The sequence below is a fragment of the Halichoerus grypus genome, chromosome 1, assembly GCF_964656455.1.
Source record: "Halichoerus grypus chromosome 1, mHalGry1.hap1.1, whole genome shotgun sequence".
NCBI lineage: Eukaryota > Metazoa > Chordata > Mammalia > Carnivora > Phocidae > Halichoerus > Halichoerus grypus.
In genome coordinates, this window is record NC_135712.1 from 11,165,430 (window position 1) to 11,180,763 (window position 15,334).

At 48.5% G+C, this 15,334-nt stretch overlaps 1 protein-coding gene across 2 annotated transcripts in view; it reads left to right on the forward strand.

The window, feature by feature from the left end:
• Positions 1-11,216: 11,216 nt before the first annotated feature.
• RCAN1 (regulator of calcineurin 1) overlaps positions 11,217-15,334 on the forward strand; it is a 94,747-nt gene continuing 90,629 nt past the window's right edge. The window contains exon 1 of one of the 2 annotated variants that reach the window (XM_036101885.2): positions 11,217-11,633. In XM_036101885.2, coding sequence (XP_035957778.2) covers positions 11,391-11,633 — 243 coding nt within the window. In that variant the 5' untranslated portion in view covers positions 11,217-11,390. The remainder of the gene's footprint in view (positions 11,634-15,334) is intronic. The other variant, XM_036101886.2, reaches the window with a different exon arrangement.

Consider the following 15,334-nt stretch of genomic DNA (forward strand, 5'->3'; position numbering starts at 1 on the left):
GTTTGAGGAAACTGATTAGAATGAAGAACACACTGACCCCCGTCCCATCTGTGTAGTTACCCTCAATAAAAAATGTGCTCCCGAATTAAGCCAGACTGGGGGCTGCAGTGTTGGCTCCTCACAGAATGGCTTTCATGTACTCAGCAATGCTTCGGTTCATGTCCCCCAACTTGCCTCGATGGAAACTCTGAGAAGCAGTCTGATAAAATATGCTATTCCGATTGTCGGAGGGATATTGTCAATCATCCATCCATTCCCGCAGCAGTCGGTTATCCGGTGCTTGGGGCTGGGATCCACAGTCACTTCCAGGCAGGTTCTATAATTATTGAATATTGAATACCTGTGTGCCTGGAATCATGCAGCAAACAAGGAGAACCCCACTCTCCCTGTTCTCAGGGGGCTCTCAGTAAACAAGGCAGAAGCAAGACAATGAAGTGTTAGAATGCAGCATGATCAGTATATTTGATGAAGGTGATAAAGAGAGCAACTATATAGAGGGGACTGCGTAGGGACACCAGATCTCATCCGAGGGGGTGGTGGAAAAGAGGGAGGAAATTTGATGGCCCTTATTTGGATGCCTAATCCTTGGAAGTTCCTGGTGATTAACTCAACCATGAATGGAGAAGGCTCCTACGTCCTTGGCTCTGCTGCCCAGCTTCGATGACCCAGCTGTGGTCCTGAACTAAGAGACTGGAGATAGAGATAGAGATGAAGACAATGGGGTAACCTCAGCCAATATTATTCCACAGGAAGTGTGGGCAGGATGTAGTGATGGTCACCTGGACTGGGGAACGGGGGAGGGGGGTGTAAGGAAGAGAGAGCAGTCCACAGAGCTCCTGCCTTCGCCCTGGTGACTGGACAGATTGCAGAGTGCAAATTAAAACAGAACAGAGTGGGATGAACACGTTTGATGGGAAAGATGATGACATTCTTGTTGGCTTTTTGATCTGAAGTGTTCTTTGGAAATTAGCCTGTATTTCAGAGGCCAGTAATGGGCTGGGAAGGTGGAAGGGGCAGAGCTTGCTAAAGCCCCAGACGCCCCCCATCCTCAGCCAGAAATCACAGTCCCAGGTCAGAGTGAAACAGTCCAGGTGGAAGAAGCTGCCCCTGATGGAGTTTTGTGCATTCTGTTTATTTGCCCTACTAGGTCAAGGTCACTCACCGGGATGAGTGAAAAATACTAGGACTTTTGTTTATATTGGTTTCTATCTTTAAAAGAAAAGAAAAAGAAAGAAAGGAAGGAAGGAAGGAAGGAAGAAAGAAAGAAAGGAAGGAAGGAAGGAAGGAAGGAAGGAAGGAAGGAAGGAAGGAAAGGAAGGACGGAAGGAAGGAAGAAAGAAAGAAAGAAAGAAAGAAAGAAAGAAAGAAAGAAAGAAAGAAAGAAAGAAAGAAAGAAAGAGGGAGGGAGGGAGGGAGAAAGGAATGCTCTGCTGCTTTGCCATGTGGGTTAACTCTGGTACCCATTCCCCCTGCAGTAGCCAGACTGGCAGGTGTCATGAGGATGCTCACGGCACCCTGAAGGGACAGCTGGAGCTCCAGGTGGCATGGGGTGACACAGCTCTTCACACCTTCTTTGCTTTCCAAATTTTGCTGTTATTGCAGGTCCCAAATTCCCATTAAGAGAAATTGCAAATCACGTTATCCAGTTTTTAACTAAACTCATCCTCATGAAAATGGACAAGTGCCTTACAAAGATGCCTGCTAGACAATGGTGTGAAGAGATTTCCACGGAAGGAAGCAGGGGTGAGCCGAGAGAAAGGGACCAACCGCCAGCCAACTGATGAAGTAGTTTAAGATAAATAAATAACCTGGTCCTTTGGGGTCAAAGCGACATTTAACAGCGAATGAGAAAATAACCACTTTCTGCTGGAAACATGTACTACGGGGAGAAGATTCTGAAAACAGTAGTTTGGAAAGGTTTCTATCATTGGTGATTTTACTGCCAACAAACGACGTGTGACATCTGTCAGAGCTCTTGTATCTCACACTTGAAAACTTGGAAACACAATTTCCTAACCTTTTAAAAAGCCTCCAAGGGATTCTGTGCATTTTAAAACCCATTTGTGAAACATATAAAAATGAATAACTTCCAATTAATTTGCCAGAACAACTCACTGACATCAAGGAGCATGGAAATTTACTAACTGCATCATGTAATAATAATAATAAATAATAACAACCCCTGGCATGTTTGGCAGATGGGATTGAAAAATGAATATCCTGATTTAGTAAGCAGAGTACATAATACCTACCATGTGACTCATTATGATTTCCCAAAAGGATGAAGCACATTTAATCATATCACTCCCAATAAGACATCATTAGTAAGTAACTGAGAGTTACAGAAGATTTTTGAGAAAACAGGGTATTTTTGATGGTTGATAAAGACTTTGCCTTTTTGATCTTCCAAGCTAGAGAAGATGAGGGTAAAAACATGATAAACATTCAGGAGTGCCTGGCTGGCTCAGTCAGTGAGCATTCAACTATTGATTTTGGGGTTGTGAGTTCAAGCCCCACGTTGGACGTAGAGATTACTTTAAAAAAATAAACACTTAAATTTGTATTTATTTCTCTTTTCTTATACTTTTTTTCAAAGATTTTATTTATTTGAGAGAGAGAGTGAGTGAGAGAGAGAGTGAGCACAAGTGGGGGAGGGGCAGAGGCAGAGGGAGAAGCAGACTCCCTGGCTGAGCAGGGATCCCAAGGACATGGGGCTCAATCCCAGGACCCTGGGATCATGACCTGAGCCGAAGGCAGATGCTTAACCGACTGAGCCACCCAGGCACCATTTTATACTTTTAATAAGTTTATTTCTATGTATGTTTTATAATAAGCATCACACACATTATGAATAGAGTGAAAGAGACCTAATTTACAAATAAATGTTTTTAATTATACATAATATAGGTTATTAATATGTTATTACATACATTATCTGCATATATTTCTATATTCATAGATGATGGATGAACATATATTAATATACCATATTACATATATATTAGATACTATTGATTATAATTATTTTTTACTATATTATGCATACTATACATAAATATACTTGCTTACATCTATCAATGCATATGTATATATTATAATCATGTACATATATTTATATAATGTATGCATGTATTATACTCATACCTACATTTGTAATCCTCCTACCTTTCTCTAGTGTATTCACTCTCCCACATTCCTGGAAGACTACTTCACATCTTCTTCTCTTGCCTTAAACTCTCCATGCCACATTCCTCATCCTCACCCTCAGGTGATGGTATCACTTCCTATTTCACTGAGAAGACCAGAGCAACCACAGGGAACTTTCACTTTGCCACCAGCACCAGTGCTGAGCTTGCTACCTGCTCTCGGTGGTGATAAACGGATTCCATTCTTCCCTCTGGACCCGCCTCTCCACACTGATACTAGGTGCCCTCCCTCCTATTGGCACAAAGATGGCTCCAGAAATCCCCCTTGCCCCACCCAGTCATCAAACTTTCTTTGTCTACTGAGTCATCTCCGTTAGTACACAAACCTGGTATTTCTCCTCCCATCTGTAAATACAAACAAAGCCCTTCCCTTACTCTGATTTCTTCCCATTCCTCTGTCCACCTCCATAGCACAGCCTCTTGAAAGAGTTGCTTAGTGGGGGCCTGGGTGGCTCAGTCATTAAGCGCCTGCCTTCAGCTCAGGTCATGATCCCAGCATCCTGGGACCGAGCCCCGCATCGGGCTCCCTGCTCTGCGGGAAGCCTGCTTCTCCCTCTCCCACTCCCCCTGCTTGTGTTCCCTCTCTCGCTGTGTCTCTGTCAAATGAATAAATAAAAAATCTTAAAAAAAAAAAAAAAGAAAGAGTTGCTTAGACTCATTGAATTCAATTCTTCTTCCCCCAGTTGGGCACTTATCTCCCACCATTTCTCCAAAATTTCTCTTGCCAAGACCAGTAATGAAATCCAAAACTCAGTTCCCCATCCTCCTCAAAGCCAACCTTTTGGCGGCATTGGACGTAGAAAACCCCTCTGTCCTCCGTGAAGCACTCTGTCTCTGGTTTCCAGGACACCGCACCTGCCCGGTGGCTCCCTGGCCTCTCAGCCCACCTTCCCAAGCACCACTGCTGACTAATGTCTGAGTTCATACCCCTCTCCTCACTCCGAACAGGATCCTGATGGCCTCATGTCTTTATATTCTATCTAGAGCTGCATCTCCCACAGCATGCCTCCAGCCTTCTCCCTGTAAACTCCAGATTCTTTACCCAACTGTCTCCTGGGCAGCTCCACTTGCAGCCCTAAGTGGTCTCTCGAGCCTAAAGTGCCCCAAAGTGAGCTCCTGATAATGTCCCCTCCTCAACCTGCTCCTCTCAGAGTCTTTATCTAGGTTAGAAGTGGCTCCTTCCCTAAAGCTATGCGGACCTAAGCCTCTGAGTCAGCCTTGACCCCTCTCTTTCTTTAAGTATGGTAGATACAATAATTGTCCCCCCAAAGATTTCAACCTGCTAAAATCCGGAACCTGTGAATATGCTATCTTACAGCCCCGGCTCCTTGTGCGTTTGTGAGCACGAGGTCGTCATTATTTAATACACCAGGCACTTCTGGGTATCACCGGCAAATGAGATGTGGTTCCTATGCTATAGGGTAAAATCAAAGAAGGAACTCATCACATCGGTTAAAAACCATTCCTAGGAGAGGTCCAGTGATATCCTACCCCACTTCCTAAAAGGAACTACCTCCTGTTGGAATGATGACAATGACTTCAGCCTGACCTCAGGACAGTCTAGCTCAGCACACACATGTGCCTTCCAAGGACAGGCTGTGAATAGACTGGGTATGAGGTGGGACTTGTCCTTATGTCTCATCCGTCTTGCGATCTGAAGAGAAGAGCTCATTAGCATAAGAGCTCATTGGTCCCTAGACCCTGTTGGTTCGCAATCCTCTTGGGAACTTCCCAGCAGTAAATCTGAAACTGGCACCCATTCGCAGAGGGCTGGGAGAGACCAAAGAAAGAGGCCAGCCACTCAGGGCCAGTGGGTGCCAGGTTTAATAAGCAAGGGAACTTGCCTACGAGGCTCGTCTCGGGCAGCAGCGAGATGAATGGATCCCTGCATGGGCCCTAACACCAAATCTTAAAAGTGGATAAAGAGGCCCTAACCGGGTTCAGTCACCTGTACCGTACAGGTGTTCTCAACACCGCATTCCCATCTCCAGGTTGTGTCTCCCAGCCTCTGGGAGCAGGAAAGGCCAGTGGAATCCACATTCCAAGGACAAGGAAGGTGGGGAGAAGCCTCCAAGTGCCCAGGTCCAGCTTACAGGTCAGCTGGCAGTCATGTCTTTTCAATGACCTTACCCAACAGGTCCAGACCCTGCCCGGGTATTCATTCCCCTAGAAGCTGGCCAGAGGGGAAGATCCACTTACCTGTATTCTCACTGTTAAAGGACTTTAACATAGAAGAGAGAAGGGAGTTTCCAAGTGGGAGACACAGGACCAGGAATATAAGTATAATCTTCCATTCTGAGCCTCTCCTCTGTGCCAGGCGGAGGTTGGGCACTGTTTCTAGCCCTTCAACACTTCTGACAGGAAGCTACTTACATCACCTTTCTATACAAGAGGATTTGGAGAGTCAAAGAGGGCGAGTGATTCCCCCAAGGCCACGGAGATATAAGGGACAGAACTGAAACTTAGACCACATGTCCCTGGCTTGTGAGGCCACACGGGAGATTGCGTGATACCATGACAGGATTCCTGATTTCAGCTCAGTACGAAGGAAGATATTTTGAACAAGGAGAGCACACTGAAAATGCATGGCTATGAGTTTCCAGAGGTAGATACCTCTTTTCTTATGTACCCATCCTCGACCCCTAATGGCCTCAAGGTGGCTCAAGTGACAACCGGCTTCTGGATAACCATTGAGGTACACTTTCTAGGACTTTCCTGAGGCCCGGCTACATGGCTGCCCTTGGCTACCATAAGGCACCCTACATTAATTTAACATTTTTTTTCCCAAAGATTTTATTTATTTAGTTGACAGAGAGAGAGAGACAGCGAGAGAGGGAACACAAGCAGGGGGAGTGGGAGAGGGAGAAGCGGGCTTCCCACGGAGCAGGGAGCCTGATGCGGGGCTCAATCCTAGGACCCCAGGATCATGACCCGAGCCGAAGGCAGACGCTTCTCTCCTGTTTAAACTGGCTCCAGAGGCTTTGGTTACTTGCAACCAGAAGAATCCCAACTCACCTAAAAACTACACAGGTTTCAGCTACCTTGAAAGACAACTTAGGATGATAGAGAAGCCAGTGAACTCTCTAAACTTGGAAAGGCAAAAGAACCAAATTCCAATATTTCTCTCAAAACCCAGTTTATAACTCAAGCTTTCTGATTTAAGAAGCATCAGAAGACCATAGAAAATAACAGGGATTTTAAAAGTGGAATTTAATTTTTATTTTTTTATTTTTTTAAAGATTTTTATTTATTTATTTATTTGAGAAAGAGAGAATGAGAGAGACAGCACATGAGAGGGGGGAGGGTCAGAGGGAGAAGCAGACTCCCCGCTGAGCAGGGAGCCCGATGCAGCACTCGATCCAGGGACTCCAGGATCATGACCTGAGCTGAAGGCAGTCGCTTAACCAACTGAGCCACCCAGGCGCCCTGGAATTTAATTTTTAAAAATATTTTTATTTTATTATTTATTTGAGAGGGAGAGAGAGAGAGAGTGAGTGAGTAAGAGAGTAAAGTGAGAGAGAAGCAGACTCCCCGCTGAGCAGGGAGCCCAACGAGGGGCTCAATCCTGGGACGCTGGGATCATGACCTGAGCCGAAGGCAGACGCCTAACCCACTGAGCCACCCAGGTGCCCCTAAAATGGATTTTAAGAATGAGACTTGATTAGGCTTGATCAGGGGGAAAAGTTCCTTTCCCTAAAAAAAGAAAAAAGAAAGCCAAAACAGCAGCAACAACAACAAAATAGCATATATTTTTATTCGTTTTATGGAAGGTAACAAAATAGAAATTTTCAAATGACATATTTGAGAGGTTTACTCATTTGAGCAGCCTTTGGAACAGTTAATCCTTTGTAATGGCAAACACTCATAAAGTCAGCTATTTGCCTTTTATCTTAAATAAAATGTTTAAATGTCTATAATTTCTCGAGTGTGCAGAAATGCCGTTGGCTCATTTAATAAGCATTCAGCAAGTGCCTACTGCACGCAGCCCCCTTCAATTTCCACAACAAAATAGAAAGCAATCGGAAGTGTCATCCAATGAAACTTTCCCACCTGGCAAATGAATAGGCTGGCTTTTCTGGGCAGAGGCATGTTTGTATAACTGGGCTGCATTAAATGTAAGAGACAGATGCTAAGAACAAAAATAACCAAATGTGGCTTTCTGGGCACCTCGTCTCTCATATTCAGTAATTACAATGGCCGACGTTGAGGAAGGAGTTAGGGGAGGAAAATGAACGGGAAATGGTAGGATATATTAATTAAAATTTGTGTCCCTTCCCTCATTTAAAAAAAAAAAAAAAGAATCTCTGAGAGCAGCTCTTTACCCACGTTGGTTCCTTTCCCTTTGGGGTATCTGAACATCTGGATCAAATCTATGCCTGCAAGCCAAGGAAAAGGGAAGGCTCTCTACTAGATGCCCAACCAGGAAGCAGGAGTCGGTCTTGGATTCCATCACCACAGTTGGAAAAAGAGGAACAGCTAACAGTTCCCAAAGGACACGTTAGGAATTTTTGTACCTGTTTGATGGTAGAACAGCTCTTAAAAGATTGCCCCCAAGTTTAATGGATTTCACCCTTAGCAAGGTCTGCAATCAAAGTTAAGCAGCATCTTGGGCTTGGTTTCCACCTGTGCTGTTGACAGCACGTTTTCTCTTTTTTTTCCCTCCTTGGGAAAGGCCACTGATCATTAGCGTTAGCGTCAGTGAAGGCATAAGACACAGGGGTCTGCCTTTCTTAAATTTATAAGGCATGACAAAGATGGCAGTTACTATAAAAGTTTATTTTCAAAGTGGAAGGAAGAATCGGACATTTTATGACTAAGTATTCTGCCGGCAATAGGGCAAGAACCCCAGGCATGCCCCTAGATGAGGAAGGGGTGATGTTAATCCTAATTATTGAGAGATTCCGTCATTTAGCTCTGATATTTTTTTTAAAAGATTTTATTTCTTTATTTGACAGAGAGAGAGAGCACAAGCAGGGGGAGTGGCAGGCAGAGGCAGAGAGAGAAGCAGGCTCCCCGCAGAGCAAAGGAAGCCTGATGTGGGACTCGATCCCAGGACCCCAGGATCATGACCTGAGCCGAAGGCAGTCACTTAACCAACTGAGCCACCCAGGCGCCCCGCTCTGATGTTTCGAGAGCTCTCTATCTCTCAAGCATCACGCCCAGCGCTGGTCCTGAGTACCTGAGAGTGAGCCCTTTCTTAGGATCATCACCCTGCCCCCCATTTTGAACCTCAAGCACCTCTTTCCTTTGCTCTCAAATTCCTACCTCTCACATTCCTCCATTTCTTTTCTTCTCTTTTGTTTTTCCCTCTCCTCTCCTTTTCTGCACTGGTTTTCTTTGGTTTCTTCCCATTGTTCTGTGTCCTAGCGTCCCAAGGGGCAGAGGCAGCTCAGGATGAGAGCAGAGTTGGTGCTCTGCTTTGCCATTTGCTACCTCTTTGCTTGTGGGAGGGTCATTCAATCTCTGAGCCTCAGTTCTAAGAACTGGGATTGATAATACCTGTGTGGGGGGACTATGTGAGCTGGTTTATGTGTATACCCTTAAATTAAAAGCTACCCAAATGAAATCGGTATTATTATTGGGATCACATAGACAGCTAGGAAAAAATGTCACCGTCTTTACTTTGCTGCCTAGAGAGGGAGAGGAGAGAGACGGTGGTGGTCCAAAGTCACTGAAGGAATGTGTGACTGTGCGTCTTAGTAATGACTAAGTCAATGACAGGTAACTCTGTCTTTACCACTTGCCTGAGGTTGAACTTGTGCCTTTCTCTTCTTAGCTCAGCAGCTGGCCAGCTGTGATGGCCTGCTCTGTGTGCATTTTAGGTCTCTTTTTCCTGGTGCATTTCCCACTCACATGCATTGTCCCCTGGCCCTCTCTGCTTGCTCTAAGCAGCTTAGGCTAAGCCTGGATTGAAAGAGCATCCTGTCCTAAGGGTGATGACAACAGGGACCCAACCCAGCAACGGGTTGCCTGGGTGTTGTTTTTCCAAAACTGGTGCCTCATCCCCTTTGTTACCCTTTTCGGAATGTCCGGCCAAGTTTACAGAGAGTTTTCGACTCTGCAGTGTCACCCACTCTGCCACAATTCATCTAACCCCTTGTGGCCTTTAGCACATTCTCTGTTTCGTAAAGACTAGCTTCATTTAGATATAATTTACATACCATAAAATGCGCTCTTGAAAGTACAATCCAGTGACTTTTAGTGTATTTACCGAGTTGTGCAAACATCACCACATTCCAATTTTAAGAACATTTTCTTTACCCCCTCCAAAAAAAAAAAAAATTACCTTTTAGCACTTACTGCATCTTCTCTCCTCTCCCAGTCCCTGACAACCACTAATCTACTTTCTGTCCCTGTGGATTTGCCTATCTTGGACATTTCATATAAATGGGATCATATAGTATGTGGCATTTTGTGACTGGCTTCTATCACTTAGCTTGATGTTTTCAAGGTTCATGATGTGGTAGTGTGTATCGGAACATCATCCCTTTTTATGAATGAATAATATTCCACTGTATGGATGTACATCTGGCTTACCCATTCATCTGTTCGTGAATATTTGGGTTATTTCCACTTTGGGGCTATTTTTGTTTTATTTTGTTTTATTTATTTTTAGAGAGAGAAAGAGGAGAGAGAGCACCAGCAGGAGGGCAGGGGGTAGGGGCAAAGGGAGAGAGAGAGAGAAAGAATCCTAAGCAGGCTCCACACTCAGGACGGTGGGGCTATTTTTAATAACAATGCTATGAACATTTGAATATTGGTTTTGTGTGGACATATGTTTTCATTTCTCTTGGGTTCATACCTAGAGAGGAATTACTGAGTCCCGGGGTAACTCTATGTTTAACTTTTTGAGGAGCTGCCAGACTGTTTTTCCAAAGTGGCTGCACCATTTTACATTCCCACCAGCCATGATGGTTCCTACATTTCTTGATTTATCTCTGCATGCATATTACTACTCCACTTGGATTTAAGCTCCTAGTGGCCACAAACCCCTGGGAGATTGTCACAATGGGAACCACAGCACACGGATATGTTCTGAATAAATCTCAGCTATTAGTTGGATATACTTTTTATTATATTCAGTTACAGTTCTTAGCTAAATTGGGTAAGCCCACTTTAGGAGAAACCACAGGTCTGATTTCACACCTTCCAAAGAACCCTACACAGAAACAAGAGTTACCATGTATTGGGTCCTTACTGGACTCAACCATATACAACCTCATTTTTCAGATAAGGAAACTAAGATTCAGGTTACTCATCCAAATAATTAACAGCAAAGCTGAAATTCAGACCCAAGTTTTCACTGCATCACGTTGTCTTTCACGGTGAAGCAATTCTATCTATTCCGCAGGGAGAGAGAGGCTTATTTGAGAACTTGTGCTTTCCCTCTATAAATTTCCCAAAGGTAGGGACCAGTGTTTTGCTCCTTTCGTTAACTCCACTTGCACATAGCGTAGCGGCAACTCAATTTACTTCTGATTATATAAATTTTGAACAATGATATAATGACTAATACGGGGAAATATAAAAGTAAGGTATTGTCACGGTCTAGTTCAATCTTTATTGCGACTATATGTGATGATATACGGTAAGTCTCTAACCCCACCCCCCCACCTTGCCAATGGCCACGGAGCCTTAGCCAAAACTGGATCTCGCTTAAATCCCCCAAAGTTGGCCTTTGTGCCTCAAAGCGTCACCGCCTGGGAACCAGAGAAGCTCTGCCTCTGCAGCTATCATTCGGGCGCCCAAGACACTGACTGGTGCCATTCAGCTGACACCAGCTGTCGGAAAAGCGGAACTGGCTGAAGAGGCCTGTGCCCCTAACCAGCATGGCCACCCTGAGGCTTCGGACTGAGGGCGGCAGAATGGGGATCACGTGAGGAGAATTCCGTTCTTTTATTGGCTTTCTCTCCTGGAAGGGCGGGATACAATAACCCGTGGGGGCCGGCCTTAAAGGGCCCGCCGCTAAGTCCGCCCGAGCTCCGCCCCCGGGGCTGGGCGGGGCCGGCGCGCGGAGGCCGCGTCCGGGGGAGCCGTGGTGACCGCCGCCGGCTGCGACGGGAGCCGGAGGGGGTTAACCGCCGAGTCGGCGGGCGGGAGAGCGCGAAGAGCGCGCGCTCGAGGCCGGCTCAGCCGACGGGGGCGCACGGGGGCGCGCGGGGGCGCGCGGACTCCGGCGCGGGGATGGAGGACGCGGTGGCCGGGCCCCGGCTCCGGGCGGCGGCCGAGGCGGCCGAGTCGCGGGCGCAGCCCGGGGTGACGCTGAGGCCCTTCGCGCCGTTCTCGGGGGCGTCCGAGGCCGACGAGGGCGGCGGCGACTGGAGCTTCATCGACTGCGAGATGGAGGAGGTGGACCTGCAGGACCTGCCCAGCGCCACCATCGCCTGCCACCTGGACCCGCGCGTGTTCGTGGACGGCCTATGCCGGGTGAGGACCGGGCCGGGCGGGCCGTCGGGCGGCGGGCGGACACTTGTTGCCCGGAGGAGGCGACGCGGGTCGCGGCGCCCAGGTCCCGGCCGGCCCGCGGCAGCCTCTCCAGCCCGGGCCGCCGGCGGGGCCGGGAGGCGACGCTCAGCGACGCGGCGACGCCCCCGGCCGCCCTGCCGCGGTCCCCTCCTGGCCCGGCGGGGGCGGGGGCGCGCTCCCGGAGGGTCCCGGGTCCCTGAGCACCTGCCGGGCCGCGCGCGCACCCGGCGCAGGGGTCTCTGCGCCTCGCCTTTGACGGTGGCTGGTCACCGCCTCCCAGGGACGCTCCGGCCCCCGGGTGTCTACTCGGGTGGGAATAGTAGGGGTGGGGGAAATGAAGTAAGGGACAGCCAAGGGATGAATTCGCACCCGGAGTGGCCGGGAGCTCACACTGCCGCCCCTGGGGCATGTACCGTCGCTCTGCACTTCTTTGGGGAAGGGGCTCCCCTCATTCATAGGGAGCAGGAAACAGACGTGGAGCGGCGACGTGACTCACTGCTCATAAATAGGACAACGTCTCTGCATTCTCAATCTGCACTGTTGGAAGAAAAGCCAATGTTTGGGTGAGGATCTGTGGTTGCTCATTATCCTGTGGCTGGCCAGTTTTGGTCGAACGGTGTTGGGAGGAAGGGACCCATTCTCTAGGCCTTCAGGATAGTCAGGAATCTTGCTCCCTGAAGGGGTGACATGCCACCATCAGGACACTCAGTACATGAGGAGCTGATTTTTTTTTTTTTTAATCTACCCAGTTTAGAAACTTAGGAGGCTGAGGGGGCAGGTATGAGTAATTAATGGTGGTGGCGGGGAGGAGTTTATTTCAAATCTGCAATTAGTGTGCAGAATAAAATTTGGACAACATAGGCATTGCAGAACAAAGCCTGTCTTTGGGAGACAGGCCTCATGAGGAGAGCAGCTGATGCTTTCCATGCCTGGCTCTGGGTCTGCATATACTGTCAAGGAACTTGTAGTTGAAGGTTGCTGCCAAGAGGAACACCACTGTGGAACAGAGAATGGTGTGCTTGCGTCCCATTTATTTGTATTTTACGTGCGCATCCACTTTCAGAAAGGATTTACAATGGCTGTGTGCTTAGGTGAGCTGTGCGTGCTTTCTAAAGCAACGATTGTTACAAAGGCAGGGTCTCCCTCATCGTATTCTAAAACCTTTTCTCTTCCTGAGGCCACGGTCTAGCCAGTGCGTCGAGTCTCTTTCCTAGGGGTCTGAGGCGGTCTTTCTAATGGAGCAGGGTCAGGTCGTGTAGGGCTGTGCTTTTTACTTGGGTGTCTAGCAATTCATAGTTTTACAGTCTTCCCAGTAAGTGCTGGGGACATTCCTGAAATTGCCTTGTGTGTGATTTTGTCCACTTTGCGAGCTGTTCATTTTCACAAATGTTTGAGACTCTGCCTGGGCCAGGCACTATTCTAGGCTCTGAGGGGACGGCGGTGAGTGGCATCACAACCCTGCCTGCGGGGCTGACCTTCCTGTTGGGGCAACAGACTGTCAACAAATATTAAATATGTCAGGAGGTGATCTTGCTATAGGAAAAAGTAAGACGGAGAAGATAGGGGAAGAGGGAGTGGGGGTGTGGGAGGGGAGGGAGATTGCTGTTTCTGTTTTATATTAGATGATCAGTGAAGAGCTTACTGACAAAGTGATATTTTGAGCAGAGACCAAGGGCTTAGCATTCAGTCCTTTATTTATTCTTTTGCTGTGTGTGGAATGCTTCTTATGTCCCAGGCACCGGCTTAGGCCCACGGGGTAGAGCGGTGAACATGAGGAGCTTTCTGCTTATGCTCTAGTGGTTGAGGAGGGGTCTGATAACTGAGAAAAATAAGTGAACAAGTACAGTGGAGAAAGTAACATAGGATGATATGCTAGAGAGTGACCAAGGAGAGGACAGGGGCTGAGTCCTACCAGTCCTAAGGGGGACACGGTGGTGGTTCGAGTTAGTAAAGAACAGGTGAATCGGGGCAGGACTGAGGGAGTCAGCCAGGGGTGTTGGATCGAGGGGAGGAGGCGGTATTGCTGGAGTCCTAGGCTGGCGGGCTGGAGCTGCAGAAGTGAAGGGGTGGGATTAGGGTGCAGGGAGTGGCAGGGAGGGGACACCCCCCACTTGCCCTGGCTTTCTGGTCTCCTTGGCGGAACCCAGCTGGCAGCCAGGAGGCCAGGGAGCCCAAGCAGTGCAGTCCATAGGTGGGGTCAGCCTTCCAGAGCCCAGAGAAAGGGTAGAGGGGGCAGCGCATGGCCCTGGGGTCAGTGCAGGCAAAGAGGACATGCAGAGAGGTGTCAGCGTGGGACCACTGTAGAGTGAGTGGCCCCAGAAGATCTCTCGGCACAGCTTGGACTTGGCTGGCAGGAGGAAGCTCCTTGCGTAGATTTTGTGTGGCCAGCGTCCAGGCAGAGGGAACAGGAGGGAACAGCAAAGCCAGAAGTTCTCGGCTAGTGGCGAACTGACTGAGGGCGTGAAGGGAGCCATGGCCGAGTGAGAGATGGTAGGGGGTGGCTAAGGTTGGACACAGCCGGGGGATGGTTCCATGGGGGGCCTTGGCGGCCCTCGGAGGGGTTGGGATGTTATTCTAACAGCAGAGCAGAGTGGAGAATTGTCTCTCGGGGAAGGAGGGTGGGTGGTCAAGAGAGGAGGCAAGGAGACCCCTTAGGCAGCTCTCGCCTCTCGTTGTCTAGGGGAGCTATGAGGGTGTTTGGATTTGGGTGGGTGTGTTGGAGTTGGAGCCTGTCTTCTCCACCTGGAGGGTCCAGAGCTTCAGAAGGGGGCGGGGAGCTTTGTGCAACATTTCTTGCACAACCCTAAGCTCCCGTAAGATGTCAAACAATCAGTGAAGACACAACATTCACTGGGCTAAGGGAGTCACAGGCCCCGAAGGCAAAGAGCTCTGCTATGAGGGGCAGTGAGAGCAGAAATCACTGGGGGGCGGGGGGAAGGGGGGCCTTTGGTGAGCCTTCCAGTAAAAAGAATTTCTCCTTCCGCTGAAACCATCCCTCTAGGTGGGAAGGTATGGCTTCCGGCAGCCTTATTATTTTCAAGGCGGTTCTCCCTCAAGGCCGGCCTGATCCCACCTTTGGGTGGTGTAATGAAAATGTCCTGCTTCGGGTCTGTGTCGTCTGACCCCTGAGTGGGCAGACCACTCACTGTGTTGCTGACAGAGGTCCCTGTGCTGGGGGCTGGCCATCCCCCCTCCTGAACCAGTCCCTTGGAGGGTCACCTGGATGAGTGATGGTTAGCCTGGTAGGGCCGCTAGAACGACATGCCACAGCCTGGGTGGCTTATAAACAACAGACGTTTATTTCTCACCATTCTGGAGGCCAGCGTGGTGGGGTGATGGTCCTCTTCTGGGCTGCAGATTTCTCAATCCATCCTGCTGCGGTGGAAGGGAGGAGGGGGCTGGGGGCGGGGGCGGGGCTTTTTCATCAGGGCACTGGTCCCATCCAGAGGGCTCCACCCTCGTGACCTGAACACCCCTAAAGGCCCCACCTCCTCATACCATTACCTTCAGGGGTTAGGATGTCAACATGTGAATTTGGGGGGGAATATAAACATCCAGACCACGGCAGACGATGTGAAGGAAAAAGACTGTGCCAAACTTCTTTCCCCATGTTCCTATTATTCTCTGACCATAGTCCTGATAGAAAGAAATTGATCTGAACC